The sequence below is a fragment of the Musa acuminata genome, chromosome BXJ3-5 (assembly GCF_036884655.1).
Source record: "Musa acuminata AAA Group cultivar baxijiao chromosome BXJ3-5, Cavendish_Baxijiao_AAA, whole genome shotgun sequence".
Lineage (NCBI taxonomy): Eukaryota > Viridiplantae > Streptophyta > Magnoliopsida > Zingiberales > Musaceae > Musa > Musa acuminata.
Window position 1 is genome coordinate 41287026 of NC_088353.1, and position 25289 is coordinate 41312314.

Sequence of the window (25289 nt, forward strand, 5' to 3'; positions counted from 1 at the left end):
TAGATAAATATTTTATGTTTATTATTAATTAAAAATTATATAATTATCATACTTTATAATCTATATTAATGTATATAAATTCATAATCACAATCAATAAAAATTCAGGCTAATCATTTCTTCACATACATCTGATCTTATTTATACCGGTAGCAACAGAGTATATAAAGACAAATATTTCAGCTTCAGAATGACTCTACTATTCGATCCCACCGTTAGCCTGATGGAACATGCAGTCTAATAACAAGCCCCAGTAACTATCTCTATGATCGATTTCAAGCTCATCAAGCTCAGATGACAAAGGCATGGAAGATGTAACTGTCACAGAATTGTAAGTTCCAGATCATGGTAACCAACTTTGCACTTGTACTTCTAAGAGTTCTTGGAGAGCATGAACAAACTGAGAATGAACCTCATTGATCTGGAAAAATTCAGAAAAAGAGAGAGTCATATTTTAAGCATTCTCAATGTTAATTAAAAGTAAATTATGTCACAGACCATAACCTCGGAGAAGATAGAACACATGACTTCAACATGAGCAATGAGAACTGATCTTCTATTTTTAATTAGAAAGGCAATGCACCAACATGAAGCAGCCAATGAGCGATGCAGGTATGGGGAATTTATTTTAATTATTCAGGAGAAAAGTGTGGTAAAAAGTCTGATGTGGTTGAGCGGCAGGTGTGGGGAGTTCATTCTGATTATTCAGGATAAAAGTGTCGTAAAAAAGTTTTGATTTTTCTTTACCTCATCTGCAGTGGGCTGTGGGTTTTTCGTCAGCTCAATTGGTCTTCCCACTACTACATGAATCGGAAGCCGAAATGGCACAGGTGTTCTACATAACAAGAGAAACATAATCACAAAACATTAGGTAACATTAACGGTAGCCGAAAAAACCAGTGTTAAAAGGGAAAGTTGCCAAATTTTAAGAGGGCTAGTAGACGGGCATGATTAAGGCAAGGATCGGATTTGTTAGGTACCCAAGTCTTCCCCAGAGAAGTATTGGAGTGAACTTTATTGCTCGAGAAATCTGGGCAAAAAATTTCCCACTAGGTTTCCACCACCAAACAACATGATTCTGTCAACCAATTAAGAAAATGAGGTTTTCATATACTCAGTATTTAGAGCATCCATATTTGAAATTGCAAGTAATCATGTTCAAGATATGGAAGCAGATCACACTCTGTCTTCTAGTCATCAAGTACATTAATTAACATATGGCAGAACAACATCTGTCCATCAAGCACACCTAGTTCTTTTTAAAAGTCAACGTTGGTATCAAAAGAAAAACAAACCTGGCCAAAACAGAAAACAGGAACTATAGGTCGGCCATCTCCATGGCAATTTGCACAATTCCTTTTTTTGATTTAAGGAAAGCAACCTATTCGTCAGATAAAACTTAGGTTAATATTTGCCTAGTTGCTTGCCTTGAAAATCTATACAAGGAAACAAGAACATCAGAAGGTTATTGCAGACTAAATTATAAGCATTTTGGCGAAATCCACAACTCATAGTAGTTGATAAAAGTGTATGTAGGACGTCTTCGATTATCTGATTAACATAAAGAGAAGAAGGCAAGAAAGCTGGATGAAAATATTATACTGCATTCGGATTCATCTCTATACCAAGATATATTCTGGTAAAAACACCACAATGGCATAATTCAAAACCCACCTACCTCACAAATATAGATTTGACATTTTGAGTCATTACTCAAGTACAGGAATCCTAAATATGATTCATGCTCATCCAAAGGATATTCAGTATGGTATATCCTAAATACTCTGTGATGCTCTAAAATCATACCAATGCAAAATCACGATCAAGTTTAATGGAGATTATGCAACAACCCATGATTTACTAAACAAAATATAACTGAAATACCAATTTTCTCCTAGAATTTTCATGTTAAAACAACATAAGCGATTCAACCAACAAGCCCTCTCTCATTTGTGGTAACTAGCCTATCGGAGACATCATCTGATGCAATCTTGCTGGTGCCTGCAATCGACTTGTATAAAGAGCAAATGGAAGAATGATTTGGATTAACTTTTATCGATAGGCACGAAAACAAAGAAATCAGACGAGATCATTTCTTGAAATTATCTTTTCTCTTCCCCCGCTTGCATATATGTTTGAATCAAGCTGAGGCATAGTACCTTGATAAAATTAAAAGATACTAATATTATAAGTTGTGAGGTCTCGTAAGTTCAGATATATAAGGATGAAGTAGGAAGAAACAAAAATGAACCAATTTCACATGACTACACATCAAACCACTGTACGTATTCCTTTTACCAGTGATACTATGAACCATGCAACTTCTGGTGAATCAAGAATGGAAAGGCACCAAATGTATGAAAAAAAAATGCAATTCACTAGACTGATTTCAATAGTTTAGGTGAAGAAGGCAGACCTCAGAAAAAGTGTTCATATAACCTGCACCCCGCCAGGAATAATAAGGCAACTATACCCAGCTTCCAAGTACGCAAAAAAGTTCTTCCTAGATGCAGGGACTAGTCCCAGCCATGTCCAAATATGCCTCAGAAAAGGAGTGTAGAAGACCTGACCATAATATTATGCGCACAGAGCAAGAATTCAGGGAGTATCAAAAGTGAAGAAAACAAAAAGGGTGTTGTTATACAGAGTCTGAAGATCTAATACAGAAAATGACCAGGAAAAGCGATATCTCACGGTGCTGCTTGCGAGAACTTTGCAATTAGGTAGAGGTATGAAACCAGTGTGGCTGACAAGAGCATAAATACCCATAGGCATCGCCGAGTGCGGCTCGTAACCAAGCACTGCAAATATTTCAAACCCTGGATTCTTTACGACCACATCCAAACTATAATCGGCAGTCATTTAATTCCTATTCTGCACCAAGGCAGCAAACAGATACACTAATTGCTTGAAAATTTCGGATTAATCCACTCACTGTATAAACTTGTATCAGCCGGCCAGAAATAAAGAAGAATCCGCAGCAAAAGAGATGAACAAGAGCTCACCGTATGCTTGGTCCGGATCGAAGGCCTTTATGTCCTCCACATGAAGAGTGATGGGGAAGTAGCCAGCTGCATACTTGCCAATATACCTAAGTATTTTTGTTACCACCAAGCAAATAAAGAATTATCGAGAAAATCGAAATCTGTCATGAACCCTCTCGAGGTTTCGAGGATCATTAAATCAATAGGGAAAAACTGGAACCTTGATACTCTCAACCCCAATTTACTCTTTATCAACGACGGGAATCAACGTGATGAACAGCAGAAACCCATAAACCCTGCATCAAAACAGAGGACTATGGAGCGTTAGTAGCAGTAGGAAGAGGAGAGGAAAGGGGAGGAGACGGACGGGAAGGAGGAAGACCGCGGCAAAGACCAAGGCGAGGATAAGTGGAGGCCGCCTAAGGCGAGGGCGAAGGCAATGGTGGCGTGGAGGGGGAAGTACTCCGTCGGCTCGCCCTCCTCGCGGCGGTCGCCATTACCCTAGTCCATAGCTCGCGGAGGCAAACGGGTCCTCCAACTTGGCGCCGATTAATTATGAATTATTCTTATAATTAGTTATCTTTAGTATTTTGATTTTTCTATTTTCAAAAATTATATTAAGATTTTTATATTTACGAAAATAAAATATTTAACTGCTCAGTGATAAACCGAACAGCAGCGACGTCATGCCCGGCGGGACCTCCTGCTTCGGCGTCGGCAGCTGCGCCACCACCATTCGCCTCCGGAAGAACTCCAATGTCCGTATCTTTTCAGTCCCAGCGGCCATGGCTTCTTGAAGGACACACGCGTTCGTCTCCTCCAATAGCTACTGCGTGCACTCCACCGATGGCCCGCCGGCATCCCTCCTGCATTAGATAGATCTGAGGTGCTCCGTGTGACGACCAACATGGTGACCATCAAGAAATCAAAGATAACCAAACGCCCAGGAGATCCAACAGCTCACATACCTGATACGGAATACTTGCGGAGCTTCGTGTGGTGAACGAAGGAGCGCAGGAGCCGATGGTTAGCGGTGGCGGAGCTGGCGAAGAGATGCCTCAACTTAAGGGGGGACGACAGGCCCCTCCCCTCACGAGAGAAGTAGCGATGGAGCTCGACGGGTTGGTGAGAACGAGGAAGAGGAGTATTCCATTCGTATAGCTGCACTCTTCAAATGGTGATAAGCTTTCTACTCCGATCACAGCGTTTATTACAATGAAAGGTCGGCAGATTTATATTTCTATCCAAAATTGTACATCCATCCATCTGATTTTTTACTCAGAAACAGAGTATATAAGACGAGTATTTCAGCTTCAGAATGCCTGCAGCAGTACTCGTTCCCATTGTTGACCTGATGGAACGCTCATGCATGCAGTTTGATAACAGGGCCCGGTGACTTTCTCTAAGCTCGATTTCAGGTTCATCAAGCTCAGATGACAAAGGCATGGAAGATGTACATGTCACAGAATAGAGACTTGGAGATCAGGGTACCCAACTTTGTACTTGTACTTCTCGAAGAGTTCTTGGAAAGCATGAACAAACTGGGCATGAACCTCATTGATCTGGAAAAATCAGAAAATGAAAGAATCATATTTTAAATATTATAAATAACCTAGGAGAAGATAGAACGTATGAAATGAACTTGAGTCATGAGAATTGATGTTCTTTTCTAACTCAAAATGTAATACACCAACATGCAGCAGGCTCGACGACAAGGAGGGCCGCAGGTCTGGGGAATTCATTTTAATTATTCAGGAGAAAAGTGTGATAAGAAAATTTGATGTCGTTGGGCCTCAGGTGTAGGAAGTTCATTTTAATGATCCAGGAGAATATTGTGGTAAAAAGATTGATTTTTCATTACCTCATCCGTAGTGGGCTTAGGGTTTTTCATCAGCTCAATGGGTCTTCCGACTACGACATGCATCGGATGCTGAAATGGTATAGGTGTTCTGCATAACAAGAGAAATATAATCACAAAACATTAGGTAACATTAATGGTAGACGAAAAAAACCAGTGTTAATATGGAAAGTAGCCAAAGTTTAAGAGGGCTCGTAGACTGGCATGATTAAGACAACAATCGGATTTGTTCGGTACCCAAATCTTCCCCAGAAGACTATTGGAGTGAACTTTAGTGCTCGCGCAATCGGGACAAAAAATTTCCCACCAGGTTTCCACCATCGATAAACATGACTCTGTCAACCAATTAAGAAAATGAGGTTTTCATATACTCAGTATTTAGAGCATCCATATTTGCAATTGCAAGAAATCAAGTTCATGATATGCAAGCAGATCACTCTATGACTTGTGGTCATCATGTACATAAGGCAGGACAACATCTGTCCATCAAGCACACATAGTTCTTCTTAAAAGTCATCGTAGGTATCAAAAGAAAAACAAACCTGGCCAAAACAGAAAACAGGAACTATAGGTCGGCCCGTCTCCATGGCAATTCGCACAAATCCTTTTCTTGATTTAAGGAAAGCAACCTATTCATCAGATATAACTTAGGTTAATATTTGCCTAATTGCTTATCTTGAAAATCCATACAAGGAAACAAGAACATCAGAAGGTTATTGCAGACTAAATTATAAGCATTTTGGCAAAAACTACAACTCATAATAGTTGATAAAAATGCATATAGGACGTCTTCAATTATTCGATTAACATGAAGAGAAGAAAGCAAGAAAGCTGGATGAAAATATTATACTGCATTCAGATTCATCTCTATACCAGGATATATTCTGGTGATAACACCACAATGGCATAATCCAAAACCCACCTACCTCACAAAATAGATTGACATTTTGAGTCGTTACTCAAATACAGTAAACCTAAATATGATTCATGCTCACCGAAAGGATATTGAGTATGGTATATCCTAAACACTATGTGATGCTCTAAAATCATGGCAAAGCAAAACCTCAATCATGTTTAATGGAGATTGTATAATAACCCATGAGTTACTAAGGCAAGATCCAACAGAAATACCAAATTTTTTCCTGAAATTTTCAAGTTTAAACAACATAAACGATTCAACCAACCATCCCTATCTCATATGGTAACTTGCCAATTGGAGAGAATGGAAGATTGATTTGCTTTAACATTTATTGATAAGCACCAAACCAAGAGAAATCAGACAAGATCATATCTTGAAATTATCTTTTCTCTACCCCCACTTGCATATATGTTTGAATCAAGCTGAGGCATGTTACTGTGATAAAGCTAAAAGGTGCTAATATTATAAGGTTTCAGGTCCTGCAAATTCAAAAATATAAGGATGAAGTAAGAATATATAAAAATTTAGTATTGGCTTAATAGGTTGTTGCCAAATGACACCTTTAACCTTCAAGGTGATGCAGAACAGAGTGGGAAAGTAGAGAGAGAGAGAGAGAGAGAGAGAGAGAGGAAGAGAAAAAAAGAGAAAGGTGAAATAAGAGAGGAGAGTAAGAGACTGGAGAACATATAATTCTTTTCAGACAATCTGAAGTAAGTCATCAATTGACGAGCTCCATTATTTTTAGAGGTTTAGGAGCCTTAGTATAATCAGTGAAGGCAATAATTTCCAAGAGTAATCTCCTAGGGAATTAACATGCCTTTTAGAAATCCAAAATATGACTTCTAGAATACTTTAAAGGGGTTTAGGAGCCTTAGTATAATCAATGAAGGCAATGATTTCCAAGAATAATCTCCTAGGGAATTAGTATGCCTTTTAAAAATCCCGGATGTGACTTCTACGATACTTAAATAGTAAATGAGCTTTAGAGACCATATTCCGCCCATCCTGGGTTCAGGCTAGGGATAAATTATAGCATCCCCACCCTATTAATAATCAGTTTTGGAGACCATATTCCACCAATCCTGTTCATAGGTAAAATTTGGTCAAACCTAGTATGTCATTGTCGGATCTGTGTAGTGCACCACATGGGGTCTGGCACTATTATCCCTACCGTGATATCTTAATTATTCAACAGGCATCCCTATAACAAAATGAATTCAATAGCACAACAAATATTTTTTACTTGATCTACGATCAACACCATTCAGATACATTTATTCTCTTCCTTTTACATGTTTAATGATATTTCAACAAAGATCAATAGTTTAAAATTTTCAATTTTCAAATATTGAGAAATAACCTTTCAAGTTATTACAATTTTACCATTCAATTCTTTAATGTTAGCTGACCCAGTTAATCATCTTAAAAGAATTGAAGTGTCATTTCTAGAAACCTTCGGTACTTTGGATATCTGAAACAGTGTTGATTAACATATCAATGATCTGCATCAACTCCAATGGAAAGTATTAATGATTGGAGTTTGGATGTATCATAACTCAATTTTGAAGTGTTAAAGGACTTCTTAGAACTTCCTAAAATAATAGCCATATTGAAGCAAATATTCATGTGTGAATCTAAGCTGTTGAACCATGGAAAACCTAAACTATTGAAGTGAATAGTCACGGTGAAGCTTAATTATCTAAAGCTAAACAAGAAATAAAATTTAAGAATAATGAATTTCCATGTGTGATACAGTAAACCTCCAGTTAGTTATTTAGTAAAAATCAATATAGATCATCATTATGCCATATTATTGTAGATTTTCTACCTTAGTTTTATGAAATTTCTTTTGTGTTACTGGCAAACTTGCAAACCATTCAATTGTCTTGCTCACTTTATTAATAGATGATATTGTTTATTTCCTTATCTCTGTTGATTTTGATCAACTCAATTTTGGCCAAAGACACCAGAACTCAACATTTGATGTTCTAAATAAATAATTTTGCTTCCCAATTTAGGGTTAGAAGCTTAAAGCAAACAAGTAAAATCCAACTCCATTGAAACTGCAGCACAAATTAAGGAGGAAACGAAAAGTGAATGAGAGCAAAATTACATAGTCCACTGTATACACTTTTACCATAAATTTTTTAGATCAACCAATTTCACATGACTACACATCAAACTCCTGTACATATTCCTTTTACCAAGATACTATGAACCATGCAACTTCTGGTGAATTGAGAATCATCTAGACGTCGACTATTGAATAATATGGAAAGGCACCAAATGCATGAAAGAAATGCAACACACTTGACTGATTTCAATAGTTTAGGTGCAGAAGGCATACCTCGGAAAAATGGTTCATATGAAGCATCTCCTGCACCCCACCAGGAACAATAATGCAACTATACCCAGCTTCCAAGTAAGCATAGAAGTTCTTCCTAGATGCAGGGACTAGTCCCAGCCATGTCCAAATATGCCTCAGAAAAGGAGTGTAGAAGACCTGACCATAATATTATGCACACAGAGCAATAATTCAGGGAATATCAAAAGTGAAAGAAAAAAAAAAAAAAAAGGTGTTACAGAGGGTATGGATATTTAATACAGAAAATGACCAGGAAACAGGATATCTCACAGCGCTGCTCGCGAGAACTTTGACTTTAGGTAGAGGCATGAATCCAGTGTGGTTGGCAAGAGCACAAACACCTATAGGTAGCACCGAGTGCGGCTCATAACCAAACACTGCAAATATTTCAAACCCTGGATTATTTAAGGCCATATCCCAACTATTATTGGCAGTCACTCAATTCATATTTTGCACCAAGGCAGCAATCAGATACACTTGTTGCTTAAAAATTTTGAGTTAATCCACTCGATGTATAAACTAATATCAGCTGAACACAAATAAAGAAGAATCCACGGAGACCTGTGTCAATATAAGCCAAAAACGGAAGAGATGAACAAGAGCTCACCATATGCTTGGTCCGGATTGAAGGCCTTAATGTCCTCCACATGAAGGGTGACGGGGAAGTAGCCACTTGCATACTTGCAAATATACCTAAGTATTTAACGAGAAAATAGAAACAGAAGAAATATGTCATGAAACCTCCGAAGGTTTCGAAGCCCATGAAATTAAAACGAAAATGCTGGCACCTTGATAGTCTGGACCCCAATTTACTCTTATGATCGACAGGAATCAACATGAGGAAGAGCAGAAACCCGAAAACTCTGCATCAAAACAGAGGAACATGGAGCGTTAGTAGCAGGAGGAGGAGGAGAGAAAGGGGGGGCAGGAGGAGGAGACGGACGCGGCGGCGAGGCGCAAGGGAAGGAGGAGAAGCGTGGCGAGGACCAAGGCGGCGTTGAAGTGGATGCCGCCAAGCCAGAGGGCGAGGGCGACGGTGGTGCGGAAGGGGGAGTACTCCGTCCCCTGGAACACCGCCGGGGTCTCGCCCCCCTTGCGGTGCTCGCCATTGCCCTCGTCCATAGCTCGCGACCCTTCGAGCAGAGGAGCAGAAGGACCGCAGAAGAAAACGGGTCGTCGCCCTTGTCTCTTTGCAGGATCAGATGCATTTCTCTATCGCCCCCGATGAGGAGTTTAGATATAGTAGAAGGATCCGTCGTCCGAAAATTAGGATCCCGTTTCTGTTCCAAATATTCAATTGTAATATACCATATTCAACGCGTTGTCGTGTATCGTTTGTTGTTGTTGCCGCTCCACATTAACGATCCGCCGTGTAGCGTTGGTTGTCGTTGCCGCTCTCCACATTAACGTTCCGCCGACACGCACGTGTGTGGGGGCGGAGTATCCAGGATGATCCTTTGGCTCATGTCGTCGTGATTCGTTTGGCGGAGTTGATGGACGGTGGGATGGCTTCGCCTGGTCGTCTTCACATCGTCGTGTTCGACCTTCTTGCAAGCCACTTGACTGTGGGAAGGAGATACGGCACAAAGTCACTCTCATGCGAGAGGGGTAATTAGATATTCCTACGTATTCTCCATGTTGATTTGATCGATGAAAAGAATCATAAGGATACGAAATGAAAAGATTAAAAAATAATTTCACTATATATTAATTTCATATAAACTGCAATATAGAGGTTTTCACACGCTTTCCTCTCCACGTTGGTGGGCAAAGGAGAGAGTTAGTTTGGCGCGGCCACCGTAGCTACTCACAGAGGCAATGACGGCAACGCAAGCTGCTGCATCATGTTGCTCCACTCGGTGGTGGTCATGGCCGAGCTTGACGCGCTGACCATGTTCTCTTCATTGTCCTCGTCCAAGAGTAGATGTCGCTTCAACTCCTATAGCTGGTCCAGCATCATGGAGGATAGCCTGTTGTCGGACCCCAACCCAACTGCTGCCAACACAGCTGCCGACGGCAACATGAGTTGCTGCATCACTTTGCACCACTCAACGATGGTCACGATCGAGCCTAACACACCGATTGCATCCTCCTCCTCAGCCTTGTCCAAGAGTAGTTGTCGCTCTAGCTCGTTGCCATTGCAACTGTCACTCCAGCTCCTGCAATCGATCCTGCATCGCGAAGGATGGTTTGTTGTCAGACCCCAACGCAATCGCTGTGTCCGTGGTAGAAAAGAACATCTCCTATCATCTCGCGAACCCGGACGTTGACAAATTGAACGAAGTTAAGGAGGAGGAGCCCGAAGGCAAGTCAACTAAAGGAGGAGGAAGTGGAGGCAAGAAGCATTATCTACTTGGATCGAAGGAAGAGTGCGTTCTGTAACTACATCTATTGCTGCTAGTGCTACTGTTGCAACTTGATCGGGGATTGCACACTGCAATAATCGGGGAACCCTCTTCACAAAACAAAACACGTGCCAAAGAGAGATGACAAAAAGACAAAAAAAATATGAAAAAAAAAATTAGTAAAATTCTTTATTATTTTCATTTGTGTCTTTTTATATGCGACAACATATGTGATTAAATGTTTCACTTTAATGTAAAGTTCCAATACTAATTTTTAAAGTATAAAAACTGAAATGCTAATCATAATTAATTACAGAGACCAATATTTAATTACCCTCATGTGAGATAAATGACTGCATCCAACAATAATTTTGATATAATTTGGGGGCATTGTGTGTTCAAATCAATCCTTCAACAAAATTCAAATAATACAAGTCAATTACATGATAAATCATGGTGGAGGATTCAGTACAGTAGCATTCTAATATGTCATTTTAACTCTCGTATTGTAGAAAAAAGAGATGAATTACTCAAAAACACTCCTAAACTCCTCCGTTTTCTGAAATGAGAAGTAAGTGGAAACCTCACTAAGCTATTAATCCTTTGATGTTCTTCAACCATCCCAAGTGCTCCCTGTCATCTTTATTCAACATGTATTTGTGCAAGACATCAAACAGGGAGCTCTTGATACCTCTAGCTTCAAGGTACCCGTGCAAGGCCTGCTGCAAGTTCTCATCCAAATCCCTGCAGGCACAAAGTAAATATGAGACCAGCATTTCAGCCTTTTTTTTTTTTTGTAACAGCTATATAACTACAGCAAGATAAAAGCATCATGTTGGATTCATGGATTTTTTGTGCAATTAACTCCGTTGTAGGCATGGAGAAACACAGATTAAGTTTTAACCCCCAAATTGCAGAAGCAAAAAAGAAAAGGCATATAAAGACATGTAACGTGTTATAAAATTGATCACTACATATCTCCAAAAAGCTTAAGGGGTATGCATTTCCAAGTTTTCAATTCTCAATAAAAGCATTACTCGCCAATCACTATAACTTTGTTAAACTGCCATGCAATCATTTGCCTTACTGACCATTTAAATGGCATTGAAGAAATTACAGAACTCCATCATAACAACCAGCTTTATAGAAGATAAATAAATAAAAACAGCTATCTTGTACAAACACCTAGTTGCATGACAAAAAGAAACAGATGGAGGCACTGATATTATTTACATGATTGTGATATATCTATAGCAGTCAACCCCTAAACTAATCCAGTTCATCTGCTTAAACTTGACATCTCCTAAACATCTACTAGATGAAAATGTATAGGCTAATCAAGTAGCTTAGGGATGTCTTTCTAACGTCTCCTACAGGGAAATATCACTTTAGTTCTGCAACATTTCCAAAACCCCAATTCTTTTCATATTTCATATTTGTTCATATACGTACTGGAGATTACAACTTCTACAATAAAAATATTATCGTACAAAACATGTTCTACTTTTTGTGCTGAATGGAAGAAATTCAGTCTAGTCTATTCCAACTTCCTACCAATGAATGATATGGAATGAATACAAGAGAATGAAACTTACGAAAATTTGGGGCCTTGATATGCACTTTGGCCATCAACATCATCATGTTTCTTCATGACCATGCTCTCAATTTCAAGTTCATCAGAATTGAGGTTGCAACAGAACTCCAAAAAAGAACCCTCTCCTTTATCAATTGATACAACCAAAGATAGGGTTGCCTCCATAGAATTCTCATTTATCTCGTCGTCATCATCGTCCTCGTCACTCTCCTCTAAGTCATTGTGCTCATCAAAATTCATCAACACAGTGACTTGGATGTTCTCACCAGCAAATTCTCTTTTGAGGAAGACTGCTTGATCACCAGGATTATCAACAATTTCAAAAGGCAAGTCTTCTGGTACATCAACTTCCTGCAAAATGCATATAGACAGATTACTAAAGTAACAAATCTTTATAGACGATATTGGGAACCAGCTCCAAGTAAACCATATAAGTAAACCCAATTGCAACTTAATGAATGTTTTGTTGAGCTTGGAAAAAATGAAGGGAAATTGGGCAATAACACCTACTGCACGGAGTTTCAATCCTGCGCAAAGTCATCAAAAATGGTTTCAGAAAATGAAGACAAGTTGACTGCTTGTACTCCTATGTTTACAAAGATATTCAAGTAAATAATCATGTTATCTTCAGGTTAGTCACTTTCGGTATATTCTACTAAAATTCTTGCATCAATTCTCACAAAAAAACACATTACTGAACATGAATTCCTATTCTCACAAAGAAACACATTACTGAACATGAATTCCTTAAATAGTAACGTGCTTTGAAAGTGCAATAGATTCCTGCTGAATAAAGATCACCTATATGAGGAACTTCTTCTGAATAATCAAAACAACAACATATAGAATGGGATGATATCACAAAGAAAGGATGAGAACAGAACCATAAACTAGCAGAAAATCTTAAGTGACAACATATGTAAACAACAATAAGATCATTGTGAACAATTATGAACAAAAGAAATGACAAAAAGAGCAAAGAACAAAAATCAGATGAATGCATAAATTAGTTGGCAGAAATAAGAGATTTAAACAAAAAAGGCAACAACTTTACCATACTAACACTCTAATTAACAGCACAAAAGAGCATCGGAGATGAGGAGCTTAAGCGAGAAGGCGGAGTCACAAGGACCTGGCCGTGGGTGTCAGACTCCCGCTCGCACTGGATCTCAGAATCGATCACCCGCTTGAGGTTCTCATCGCCGGATACCTTAGACGAAGCGAAGCGAAGAGAGAGAAAAGAGGAAGCCGGCTTAAGGCCCCGCGGCCCTGCCGCGCGGCACAGAGAAGAGAGTGGGGAGGAATCAGCGAGGAGCGAGGAAGTGATCCAGGGGGGACGGCCGCGGCGAAGGAAGGGAGCGGAAGAGATGGGGACGCGGAGGGACCGGCGGAGGAGGGAAGCGGCAATCCACGACATCTTTTGCCGTATTAGTTAGGGTTTCTGTACAAAGGGTTTAAGGAGACGAAGACGACTTATTCTAATTATAGATTAACCCAATAGTTAGTTATTTTAGTATTTTAATTTTTAAAAATTATATTAATATTTTTAATTTCGATTTTACTAATAAAATTATAAAAATAAAAAAAATAATTTTAATATTTTAATTAATGATAACGAATGATGTCGATGGTGATGATGATACTATTGTGTGTGAGCAGGAAAAGCACGAGCATGCAGATAGGTTTTGAGGCAACTGCAATGATGATATGGAGACGAAGAACTCCATGGCGGTGTCTTCTGCTGCGTGCTTCTGCGGCGGTCTCCGCCATCATAGTCTGTCTTCCCGCCACCAACCACTTAGAACTCGGGCGTTACAGACAGGAGCAGCAGTCTCCGCTGTGAATCGCAACCCCAGAGCTCAGTAAAGACCCGTCAACGTTACAGATCCAGTTAACATCTACCGCCAACTGATGGCGCTAAATGGTGGGAGGGGAGGAGGAGGCGGTGGCGGCCGGCAAGTATGGGCTTCTGCTACTCTGAATATAAATATCCTGTGACCCGGCCATGTCATTGGCTGAATAGTGGGTCCCGCGTGGAACCATCTTGTCACTAACCATTTCCTCCAATCACATGGAGGTATTGAAACGGGAAGGGCCTGAGTGAAAATTCTGTTAAAGTCTCCGTTTTCGATCTTATTTATCCTGACCGTTGAGTCGCGATCAGGCGGACAGTTCATGCGCCTGATGAGGGAAAGCATATCAGTTTCATATGTTACGAACGAGAAGCCGATCTTAATTTGGGCCGTCCGATGTTAATTAAACGGTTCGAGATGGCGAGAACGAGGCTACGATCGGGTCGTCAAATCGTTTTCCTCCCGAGAAGGGATCTCCGACTCATCGCTTTCTCTCCCACTCCGCTCCAGCTCGCGATCTCGAAACCCTAGCTAGGGTTTCCGAGATCCCTAACTCGTACGGGCATTCGATCCGGCGGCAACATGGAGTACTATCCCGAGGAGCTCCGGACCCCGCCGATCTCTCTCGTTTCTGTGGTCGGGTGTCCGGAGCTCCACCAGACGATTTCCTCCTTCCTCCACGCCGAGCAGCCCCCCATCAACACCCTCGCACTGCCGGATTTTTCCAAGATATCCGTCCTGGCGAGGAAGCACAAGGATCCCCTCGCTTCCCCCCAACCGGTGGCGGGCATCCTCAAGCGGGATTGGCTGATGAAGCACCGGACCAGGGTGGCCGCTGCCGTCGCTGCGCTTTTTCGTGCTGATTACGTTACCGGTGATCCCGCTCAGTGGCTACAGGTCTGCACCGATCTTGAGAACCTAAAGTACGGATTCCTTCCTCTTTGATTACGTTTTGCTTCCTCTTTTAGTTCAGTTGATAGTATCTCCACCATTCCTGGAGAGAAAGGTCACATTCTGCACAAATTATAGATTCATTGTCGATCTGATCGTTGGCACGAGAGGTGTATGTACTTGTTTGTTGTTCGAAGCAGTGCACATTCTTTCTTATACTATTATGTTTCTAGTGTTATTGGAATTTAGACTTCTAATAAACGTAACTATCTCTTCGTGCAATCCGAATCCATCTGGGGAGACAAGCTTTCTGCCTTCTGTGTTGTTGAACCCTATTTCTTATCTTTGATGTCACATCATACAGGCGACATGCTTCCAATTTTTCAAACATGATATAGCGTAGCGTATTAATTCCCTTGTAGTACTTTATGCATGTGCCCGTCAAATAAATTCAAGATACTGATAAGCTAAATTGAAAATCTTGCTTTTAGAAAAGCATTTCCATAATTAACCTTCTTTTAGTAATCTCATATCAGTGTTACATGATTGCAATCCACTAAAGGGATTTGACATTGTTAATAGTTCAAGAAGTGCAACTATATAATTGAACTGATTTACTTGATTTGTGCTAGATGTAATGAGATCATCAGTGTGAGCTTCTGTCTTCATTCAGAAGATCTCTTGTTTCTTGTTCACACCAGACTATGGCACTGATTGTTTTTTGAAGGCTGAAGACAATCTTGGAAGTTTGATACATGTTGAAATCTTAACACTAATGGGAATGAGTGAGTCCTGGTAAACTTGCCTGTCTACCTATTCCTCATCCAAAGTTGGATATTTCAAGAAGCAACAAATACTTGGTAGAGGCTGCACCCGAGGGGAAGTGGGGTTAGTTTTTCTTTAATGCTCATAAGATGGGACTGTGGAATTATTGCTCAGAGGCATGTTCATTTTTTACTTTTCAGATTTAAATTCTGAATGATGGTATAGAATGGTTAGCTATTATGTTTTTTTTGGCTTCATGGATTCCTCCTTCATTCACGTTCCATTTATTAATATTTTTTCTATGTCATTTGCTTTTTGTATAGTTCTGTTGTTTTTTTTCTATTCTAATGTAGAATTCTAAATTCCACTTTATTATATGCTTTAAGTGGGTCACACTATCCTTTACTTTTGGCAGAGCTGCAGTTCATGGGAGAAGCATTAGATTGATTGTTATTCTTGTGCAGACAAATGAGAGTGGTATGTAACTGTGGTTTCTTTGTAAGTTACTCTGTCTGATTATAGTAGAAGTAAGATGTCTGATGTGAGAAAAGATTGTATAATCTCTATATTTTCCATCTTAATTAAGTAATATTGCAAGATGCTTAAGGATTATCATTGCACATTGAAGATCAAACTGCAACAGCTCTATTTTTTTGTATTCGATTTCTGGAAATTTTTTAATGCTTGTTTGTCAGTTAATACACATGGTTTCTGGATCCTGTGCTCAATATGACAAAGTAATTCATTAAATATTATATGTTTAATGCAGAAGATGTGAGCGAAGACCTTAAAATTGCTTTAAGAAAGCGCGCAGAAATTGACACAAAATACTTGATCACGTTTTTACAAAATGATGCCTCAGAATTAAGGCAGTCACTTACCAGGTATGTAAAGAACAAGACATGCACACACATTTGTCAGCTTTCATTGAATACCCGTCCATAGATATACTTGATGTAAAAACTGTGTTTTGGTTGTTTAGAATTATTGGACTTGTGATGTAAACTAATTGATTCAGATATTGCATCAATTTATATTTTCAGAAGAATCTCAATATGAACTGAATAAACAGCCTTTTTTTGATCTTTGATCTTTCACAGGTGGCAGTAAAATTCAATGAACATTAATCTTGTCTGGTCCAATTGATAGATACAGTGATTTTATTGTGTCTCAGCATTATGAAAATTACATAGAGAAAGGGATTAAGAAGAGAGAATTTAAAGGGGAACGAAAAAAAAAAGAGAATAAGAGATATTGGAGGGATCTGCCAAATGATTTCTTATATGGATAATTTTTTCTCCCAGCGATTGACACTTTTATCAAATAACATTAGAATCTGTATGCTTTCTATCACTAGGACTCTTAGAAGCAACAGATAGGAAACATGAACAACTTGATGTATCCTTTCCTAATCCACTCAGCTAAATCCTTCTTTCTGGGTGATTCTAGATTCATTACAACCTAGTAAGAAACACCTCAGCTAATTGTCAAACTTCTGTTCTAATTTATTTTAGCCATCCCTTGCCAGCCAATGTATAGGCCAACATTATTACAACGTTATTACAACTAATTCAGATCACTCATTCTCTGAGTAATATTTACTATAATAATCAAAATCAAGAATTATAATATTACAATCCTGTAGGATGTTAGTTAGGACTTGTTGAGGCACATGACATGTTTCATACCTTTCTGACACTTGACATGGTGGGATGTGGTATGAGTTTCAGCTTAGATGCCTTCATGGTTTGGCACACCAATTAAAATTTGATGGATGTGCAAACATGTAAGGAAGGAGTCAAATGTTCTCCGTGACCATCTATTCAATCTACCTGCTCCCAAGAAATCATTTCATTAAAGATTTTCTTCTGAAGAAGTATATAGTATGAAGGCAATTAGAAATGGCTTTGGCATATTTGACAATGCCTCTATCAAGAAGTGATCTCTAGTGCCCTCTTATTTTTGACAATGGCTATATCAAGAAGGGATCTCTAATAAGAGTGCCAATTCATGGGCAGTTGATTCGGAAGTCCTTTTTTAATTGATGGCTCCTGGTTTTGAGATGCAAAATGGCAAATAGAAAAGGGAATGATCTCATGGTTTTTAGCTTTGACAATCTCTTCAATTTTGGATTCACATGATGTTCCAAAATTAAATGTTGTATTCAACCATCATGACATTATTTTTCTTGTAATGAGGATAAGTGAAATAACAGCTATGAATCTGATATATGATAGATATTAGTTTTGGATCTACTATTAAATCTTTCTGGATCCTTTTCATTTTTATTGGATTCAGATTCATATCCTGAATAGTTCTAACCTGCATCTGGCTTAACATCTGAATTCAAAAAGTGGATGATTATCACCCCTTATTTGAATTACTTAGTATGTAGTTTTCTTGGACTATTAAGACTTCTTGAAGCAACTATATTAGGAACATAGATAATTAAGTAAATTCTTTCATAGTCCTTTCGTAGAATCTTTCTTGCTTAGTGACTTTGAATCTGTGTTGGAACTTCTTTATAGCATGCAGCTCACTGATTGTTGGTCATCTGTTATGAGGTACTTCAGGAATTTAACCCAGCCCACATAATGACACTTAATATAGAACCAAGGCTTCCATGCTTTAAATCCAACAAACTGTAAAATATCTCTAATCAAAGCCCAATCTGATCCATAGACAACAACAAAGCAGTAAGTGAAACTATTCAAGTTAATGAGACATTTTACCTACTCTATCTTGCATTGCATTAACTTGTCAGAGTGGGTGTTATGTTGTATCTTGGAAATATTTTGACAGGTGATGTGGAAGCCGTTAAATATCTGATCACATACATTAAACTTGGATGTTGCTGTGACTTTGAATTATATATAATAAATATCTCTAACTCATTATATCTAACTCTATGCAGACTTGCAAGCATATTTGCTGAGCTATGTAACACATACTATCGAGAAGAAGGACGAAGAATAAGAACCCGCATAGAGAAGCGGACCTTTAATTCTGTCGAGTTGAATATACGATATTGCTTCAAGGCAAGAGCCTAATCTTTTCTGTTTGATCCGATAAATGATTATTTCTTAATATCCTTAATCTTTAGTTTGGTTGCTTTCGCTGTGTTATTTTTAGTATTCTTGCTTTCATTTTTCTCAGCATGGAAGATTCATTCTTGTCATATTTTTTGGCAAAGTGTGTTTTTCTCAGTGGATATAAAAAAAATGGAAAAAAGAAAGAGTGACAACCCATAAGCTTTTGATAAAGCATGACAACTGATATACTAGGCTAGGAAATAAGACTCTAACTTGATGTTAAAACCCAAAAAAGAAATAATAATGTTTGCTTAGTGACTAAATAACTATTTCAATAATCACAAAGTCTAACTAAAATATCAAAACCACCCAAGCATAATTCTTTAATCAAGTTCGGCAGTAAAAAAATCATCTAATTTGAAACTTCCACACTATAACTCATAGAACAGTTCACAATCACCAAAAGTTGTAATCTGAAATTTTATAACTCTCTTTAGCAATAATTGTCAACTAATATCATTCTTACCAAGAAGACCATCCTAAAGAAGAATCGCATAAAGGTTAAGGCTGCAGTTGCCAAAAATTGTTAATGGTGTAGGTTTTTGTAGATGGTTCATTGGTTTGGAAAAGTAGCACACAATTGGAGAGATTCTTCAACATCCATAATAATATTATAATTTCCTACAGAGGGATCAGCCATTCATATAGTCTCAAAACCACAATCAATGAGATGTGACAACACCAATGACCTGTAGGTAGTGGCTTTCCAAGAGGAAAGGTAAAAAGAGATTGTGATAAAAAATGAAACAAAATGAAGAGGTTGAGAAGGAAGTGTTGAGAAAGAGAGAGAAGAGACTAATAGAATTCTAAATTCTGCTCCAAGTATTTTTATTAAAACAAACAATGACCACTTATTTTGGTGGATCTGTATTTCAGAAATGCAATCCTTCCAAATTTTCATGTTTTAATTTGGAAGTGGACCTTAATGGAAACATTTAGGCATAGTTCACAAAATCAACATCAATATAGAGATCTGCGAAGGATGATATGATCAACATTGACTAATAAATTAGATAAGGTTAGTTATATTGGATCAATGGGGTCGAAATTAATCGAGGAAATGATTGTAAAATAGAATATTATAAAGTGGATATAATACTATAAAATATAAAAAATGAGATGAGAAAACATAAAAAATATTATGGTACATTTTTTTTTACCTTTATATCCCATTGAATATCTGAATTTCTAGAACTTGTACCACAAACTATGCAATTAGGGTCAGATAAGGCAAGTGCATTGGACCTTCCATCGAAATAGTCAAGGTCGATTGAAGGAAAGTAAATCCTATAAATTTTTGGAAGAGTTTCAAATAAAAAAATCTGGTTAATTATGGCGGTGTGAACACATCCAGAGGAGGTCTATAAATTCATCCTTTAAATTCATGGTCTATAAATTCATCGATGTAGAGAACATCTTTTAGGACCTTGGTATAACAGTATTGATAACTGAAATCTGTTGAAATCTATAATATATTAGTACATCATGAAAATGCTAGATCTGTAATCAAATAGTTCTCTGTAATATATTAGTTTATGATACTTGTGGTGCAACAAAGGTGCTAAATATAATGATGTTGTCATAGTAACTGATGAAATTGTAGGCAAATACTGTTCATTTTGGATGCAATGCCAGAGAAGCACTTCAAAGTCTTTTTTCCCTGCTCTCTAAACAATCCTTGTGATTTGTGTTTGCTGATATGCCGATATTTGTTTGTATTTTTAGCAATCTTGGACATACAACTGCTTAAACTAATGCAAGCTTTTGTCTAGAGTATCAACAATTTCAAGATCTTATATGCTCATCATTTTTGTCAGATTTGCATATGATATCTGTGAGTTGTTTGATTGATGGACCAATGTGTTTGCTTCTAGTTGCAAATATTGTTTTCATTTGATTCTTTCGTTTGGACCTTGAACGCAGGTTGCAGTTTATGCTGAATTTAGAAGAGATTGGGCAGAAGCACTAAGGTTCTATGAAGAAGCCTACCGTGCTTTACGTGAGGTATTGAATCCTCTTCAGCTATATTTCATGGTGTTATATAAAGTTTCTTGTCGTTCGTATGGATCAGCTATTTCTGTGCAAGGATCTGGACAATGTGGTGCAGAAATTATAGCTTCAATTTTATTTTTCAATTGTCGTAGGTGAATCTCAGGTTTGTCTTTCGGTCAAAGATCAAGCCAGCAAAATGAAAGCACCAGTATCTACATGTATAATGTGCTTCTCCATTTTCTAGACCTCTTTTGGGCATACCATGTCCCTGTCCATATGCACAAATATGCTATGTACAATCGTAGAGGATACAAATGGTGCACCACTATAGCATGCCACTATGTACTGGGTCATGGTTTACATCAATTAAAATTTTTAAATACTGGTCTGATGTAGTGACATATGGTATTGTAGGTGATATAGTGACCTATACCATCTTGTAATATTAAAATAAAATAAAGTTTTAAGTTATAAGTTTCAACTCTGGTACTTGGTCAGATTAATAAATACTGATCAATACATACTAGTTCGACTGTAATTTTAAAGCTTGTTACCAGTTATCATGTAAGATATCATCAATGAGACGTGATATGATTGTCATGTAGGCAGGACCGGTCATGCATGTTGAGATAAGATATCATGTGGCTTTTCAAAATTTCACATATTCTGAGATGTAGCTGCTAAAAAATGGTCTTGCATATTTTTGGTAAAAACAAAGTAATCAAATTTCTTTCATCCTTTATTGATGATCGTCAAGTTAGCATAACTTGCACATGCTTTTATAATGGAGTCAAAATAGTTTAAAATCAAAGTACGAGACCAGCATTAGTTACCAGAATGTATTTTGTTTTTGTTGGTCTTATTGTTTATTCTTTATGCTCGAATATTCAGATGATTGCAACCTCTACCAGGTTGCCACCAGTTCAACGCCTGGTTGAGATAAAAGCTGTAGCTGAACAATTGCACTTCAAAACATCAACCTTATTACTTCACGGTGGAAAAGTTGTAGAAGCAATTGCTTGGTTCAATAAGCACATTGCGAGCTATCGACAGCTTGTGGGCTCGACCAAAAATTCCTTTCTCCATTGGGATTGGTTGAGCAGGCAATTTCTGGTTTTTGCAGAGTTATTAGAGACAAGCACAGTAGCTATTCCGAGCACCCTACCTTCTCACTTTGGCACATCAGAGAATCCTTTGACCGAATGGGAAGTGCAACCAGCTTATTACTATCAGGTACTGCCATACATTGAATTTAATATCTTGATATGATTTTTTTTAATTTCCTTTTCTTCTTTTGTTTGATACTGCTACTTTTCTGGTAAAAGTTAGCAGCCAGTTATTTGAGGGAGAAGAGATACTGTCTGGATAGCTCTTTATCCATGACAGACTCTGCATCTGCCAACACACTTGGAAAGAATCCAGAATCTGTGTTGCCTTCAGTATTTGTTGGTCAATCTGCCCGCTTATTGGAGCAAGGAGATACAATTGAAGTACTCCCGTAAGTTCATTGCATGTTCTGAAAGTTGTTGCTAATTTTTGCTGATACTGACACTACAATAGTTTTGCAGTCTTTCTGATGCGGAGTATATAAACTATGCTATTACAGAGGCTCAAAGATTTCAAGATTCATATGAGATCATTGCCCTGTTCAAAAAAGCTTATGAATCATTTAACAGCTTAAAAGCTCCAAGGCTAGCTTCTTACTGTAGTACTAGAATGGCCAAAGAATATTTTATTGCAGAGGACTTCAATAATGCAAAGCTGCATTTTGATGGTGTTTCTAGTCTTTATCGGCAAGAGGGCTGGGTTACTTTGCTCTGGGAAAGTTTGGGATACTTGCGGGAATGCTCTCGCAGATTTGGCTCAGTAAAAGATTTCATTGAATATTCTCTTGAAATGGCTTCATTGCCTATATTTTCTGCTGGTGAAGTAGAAACTCCCAATAGCAAAAGGGAGTATGGCCCAGCAGGTCTACCTACCCTTTCAAGAAGAGAATCAGTACAGAATGAAGTCTTTGGTCTTCTAAGAGGGGAAAATATATTACCATTGACAGATGGAGGTTGCAGTCTCATTATAACAGAAGAGCAACCTGTTCGTGTTGATGTTGATGTTATAAGTCCTCTGAGAATGGCATTGCTTGCTTGTGTTGCCTTTCATGATCAATCTGTTAAGCCAGGGTCACCTACCATGATGACTTTATCACTTCTATCACAACTACCATGTCCGGTTGAGGTTGATCGGTTGGAAATTGAGTTCAACCAGCCTAAGTGCAACTTCATAATTGTCAATGCTGTGAAAGATCTCTCTACAGCACAGTTAGATATGGACAGCCAAGATGTTCGTGTAGAAAATGCTCCATCACTTATATTGCCCACCAACAAGTGGCTGCGGTTGACATATGAAGTTAAATCAGGTAGGCTTATAAATCTTCTTTCTCATAGTTATGTTTGTTTCTTATCGACAAAGTTCAGGCTATTTGGCATTCTTCCTTTATTTCACATGTTCCTTAGATCTGCCAACAAGTGATATGTTTTAGTCTTTGTCTTGAAGTGATAGATCAGATTTACTGTTATCAAGACCAACAGCTGTTGGTCTTTGTTTTAGTTGCATGATACTTGTTGTGCTCATCTTGAGATGGGTCTATGCCAGAGACTGAGATGATAAACTCAGGCTAATTTAGGTCAACATGCGGGTAGTTAACAAATGGATGAGTAGTGATCAGCTCTGGGAGGCCCAGCTCTGTTGTTGCATGCTTCAAGTAGCTACAGCCTTTCTGCAAGGAGCACTTGTACATATCCTTCTTTGCAATCAAAGCTGTTTTTTCTTAATGTTCATACATTATGCAGGTCAGAGTGGAAAACTCGAGTGCTTGTCCATTACAGCTAAAATAGGCAAATCTTTCATGATATGCTGCCAAGCTGAAAGTCCTGCATCTATGGAAGAGTTGCCATTCTGGAAATTTGAGGACCAAGTGGAGACCTTCCCAACAAAGGACCCTGGACTTACATATTCTGGACTAAAGGTTATCCAGGTTGAGGAGCCAGAACCTCAAGTTGATCTTATTCTTGGTGCTTCTAGTCCTGCATTAGTTGGAGAAACTTTTGTGGTTCCTTTGACGATCATATCCAATGGACATGAAGTCTATTCTGGTGAGCTGAAGATCAATCTTGTGGATGCAAGAGGAGGTGGCCTGTTGATGAGCCCAAGAGAAGCAGAGCCATTTTCTTCAGGTAATCATCATGTTGAGCTTCTCAGCATTTCAGGGACAGGTGTTGAGGATGAATCTCAAACCCAGTTTGACAACATTAGGAAAATTCAACAGTCTTTCGGGGTGGTCTCTGTCCCCGTTTTGAGAGTAGGAGATTCATGGTCATGTAAACTAGAAATCAAATGGCACAGACCCAAGTCAGTTATGCTTTATGCTTCACTTGGTTACTCACCAAACTCCACAGAAGCTGCTTCTCAGAGAGTTAACATTCATAGGAGCTTGCAGATTGAGGGGAAAATTCCAATCAGCATAAGCCACTGTTTTATGATGCCTTTTCGACGGGAACCCCTGTTGCTTTCTAAAGTCAAATCATTGCCTGGGATCGAACAGAAGGTCTCTCTTGCTCTAAACGAAACAAGTGTCCTCATAGTGACTGCTCAAAACTGCAGTGAGGTGCTACTACGAGTGATATCCTTGTCCATTAGATCAGATGGTGATGAGGACTCTAGAGCTTGCTCTGTGCAACATGTTGGTGGAATTCCTGCCGACAATGCCCCTCTTGTGCCAGGAGAAGAATTCAAAGGGATTTTTTCTGTCACATCGAAGGTTGATTCTCCAAATCTTGAGGTTGGCTCAGTTTGTCTAGTTTGGAAGAGAGACTTGAAACTTGGTGATTTTGAAGATTCTGGTGTTGTCACAGAACAAAAGTTGCCCAGTGTGATTGTCGAGCAACCACCACTGATTGTGAGTTTTGATTGCCCTCCTCATGCCATTCTAGGAGTCCCCTTCTTATTCCACATTAGGATACACAACCAGACCAACCTACTACAGGAAATCAAGTATTCTCTGGGGGATTGTCAAAGTTTTGTATTTTCTGGCCCTCATGATAATGCTGGCTTCGTCCTTCCAAAAAGTGAGTACATCATGAGTTACAAGATTGTTCCATTATGTTCGGGCTCGCAACAGCTGCCACAGGTATCAATCACCTCTGTAAGGTACTCAGCCGCATTGAACCCATCGGCTGCTGCAGCAACTATCTTTGTTTATCCTAGTGAACCCGAGTTTATTGTCGGAGCGAAGAAGCAAGAAACCATTTTAGTCTAGTAAGATATCATCTTTTTGTTTCTTTTGCAGATTCTCTTGGCTTGGACCAGAGGCTAAAGTTCTTTCTTCTTGTATCAAAGTGCTGCCATTGTTGTTTTGAAGAGTGCTTGTTCTGCTATCTAATAATTTGTTATTCTTTCCTTGTTAATTTGAAAGCAATTACTGTACTGAACGAGGCTGATTTAGCCTTCTCAGATCAAATGTCTTTTCTGTCCTTTGCTTATGAAACCAAGAATGCCAAATCTGCTTTTACCAGTTCCTAGCTAGAATATGGAGAAATCGTTGCATTGCTTTATGTAATAGCTAAGTATTGACTAAAA

General features: G+C 38.6%; 3 protein-coding genes and 1 pseudogene across 6 annotated transcripts; 1 reads left to right on the plus strand and 3 right to left on the minus strand.

Moving 5' to 3' along the window:
* Positions 1-83: 83 nt before the first annotated feature.
* On the minus strand, positions 84-4085 carry LOC135638923 (diacylglycerol O-acyltransferase 2D-like; annotated as a pseudogene).
* A 73-nt stretch (positions 4086-4158) lies between these two features.
* On the minus strand, positions 4159-9383 carry LOC135638922 (diacylglycerol O-acyltransferase 2D-like). 2 transcript variants are annotated; one of them, XM_065152508.1, is made up of 9 exons: positions 9069-9383; positions 8914-8988; positions 8733-8818; positions 8396-8502; positions 8108-8263; positions 5384-5470; positions 5046-5176; positions 4845-4932; positions 4159-4545 (listed from the first exon to the last, which is right to left on the minus strand). In XM_065152508.1, the coding sequence occupies exons 1-9, from the start codon at positions 9245-9247 to the stop codon at positions 4444-4446; spliced, it is 1011 nt and encodes a 336-aa protein (XP_065008580.1). In that variant the 5' UTR covers positions 9248-9383; the 3' UTR covers positions 4159-4443. The 2 variants fall into 2 exon arrangements, with proteins under 2 accessions (XP_065008580.1, XP_065008581.1); XM_065152509.1 differs by having other exon boundaries at positions 5079-5176; positions 9069-9380.
* Positions 9384-10824: 1441 nt separating this feature from the next.
* LOC103985394 (uncharacterized protein At2g39795, mitochondrial) lies at positions 10825-13526 on the minus strand. The gene is made up of 3 exons (XM_009403071.3): positions 13197-13526; positions 12066-12415; positions 10825-11214 (listed from the first exon to the last, which is right to left on the minus strand). The coding sequence occupies exons 1-3, from the start codon at positions 13479-13481 to the stop codon at positions 11058-11060; spliced, it is 792 nt and encodes a 263-aa protein (XP_009401346.2). The 5' UTR covers positions 13482-13526; the 3' UTR covers positions 10825-11057.
* An 814-nt stretch (positions 13527-14340) lies between these two features.
* On the plus strand, positions 14341-25224 carry LOC103985393 (uncharacterized). 3 transcript variants are annotated; one of them, XM_009403068.3, is made up of 9 exons: positions 14341-14840; positions 15989-16050; positions 16343-16457; positions 18488-18611; positions 20589-20669; positions 21549-21890; positions 21983-22155; positions 22226-23070; positions 23504-25224. In XM_009403068.3, exons 1-9 carry the CDS (start codon positions 14500-14502, stop codon positions 24967-24969), a joined length of 3549 nt encoding a protein of 1182 aa, XP_009401343.2. In that variant the 5' UTR covers positions 14341-14499; the 3' UTR covers positions 24970-25224. The 3 variants fall into 3 exon arrangements, with proteins under 3 accessions (XP_009401343.2, XP_009401344.2, XP_018682109.2); XM_009403069.3 differs by having other exon boundaries at positions 14359-14840; positions 16346-16457; XM_018826564.2 differs by having other exon boundaries at positions 14761-14814.
* The last annotated feature ends 65 nt before the right edge of the window (positions 25225-25289 follow it).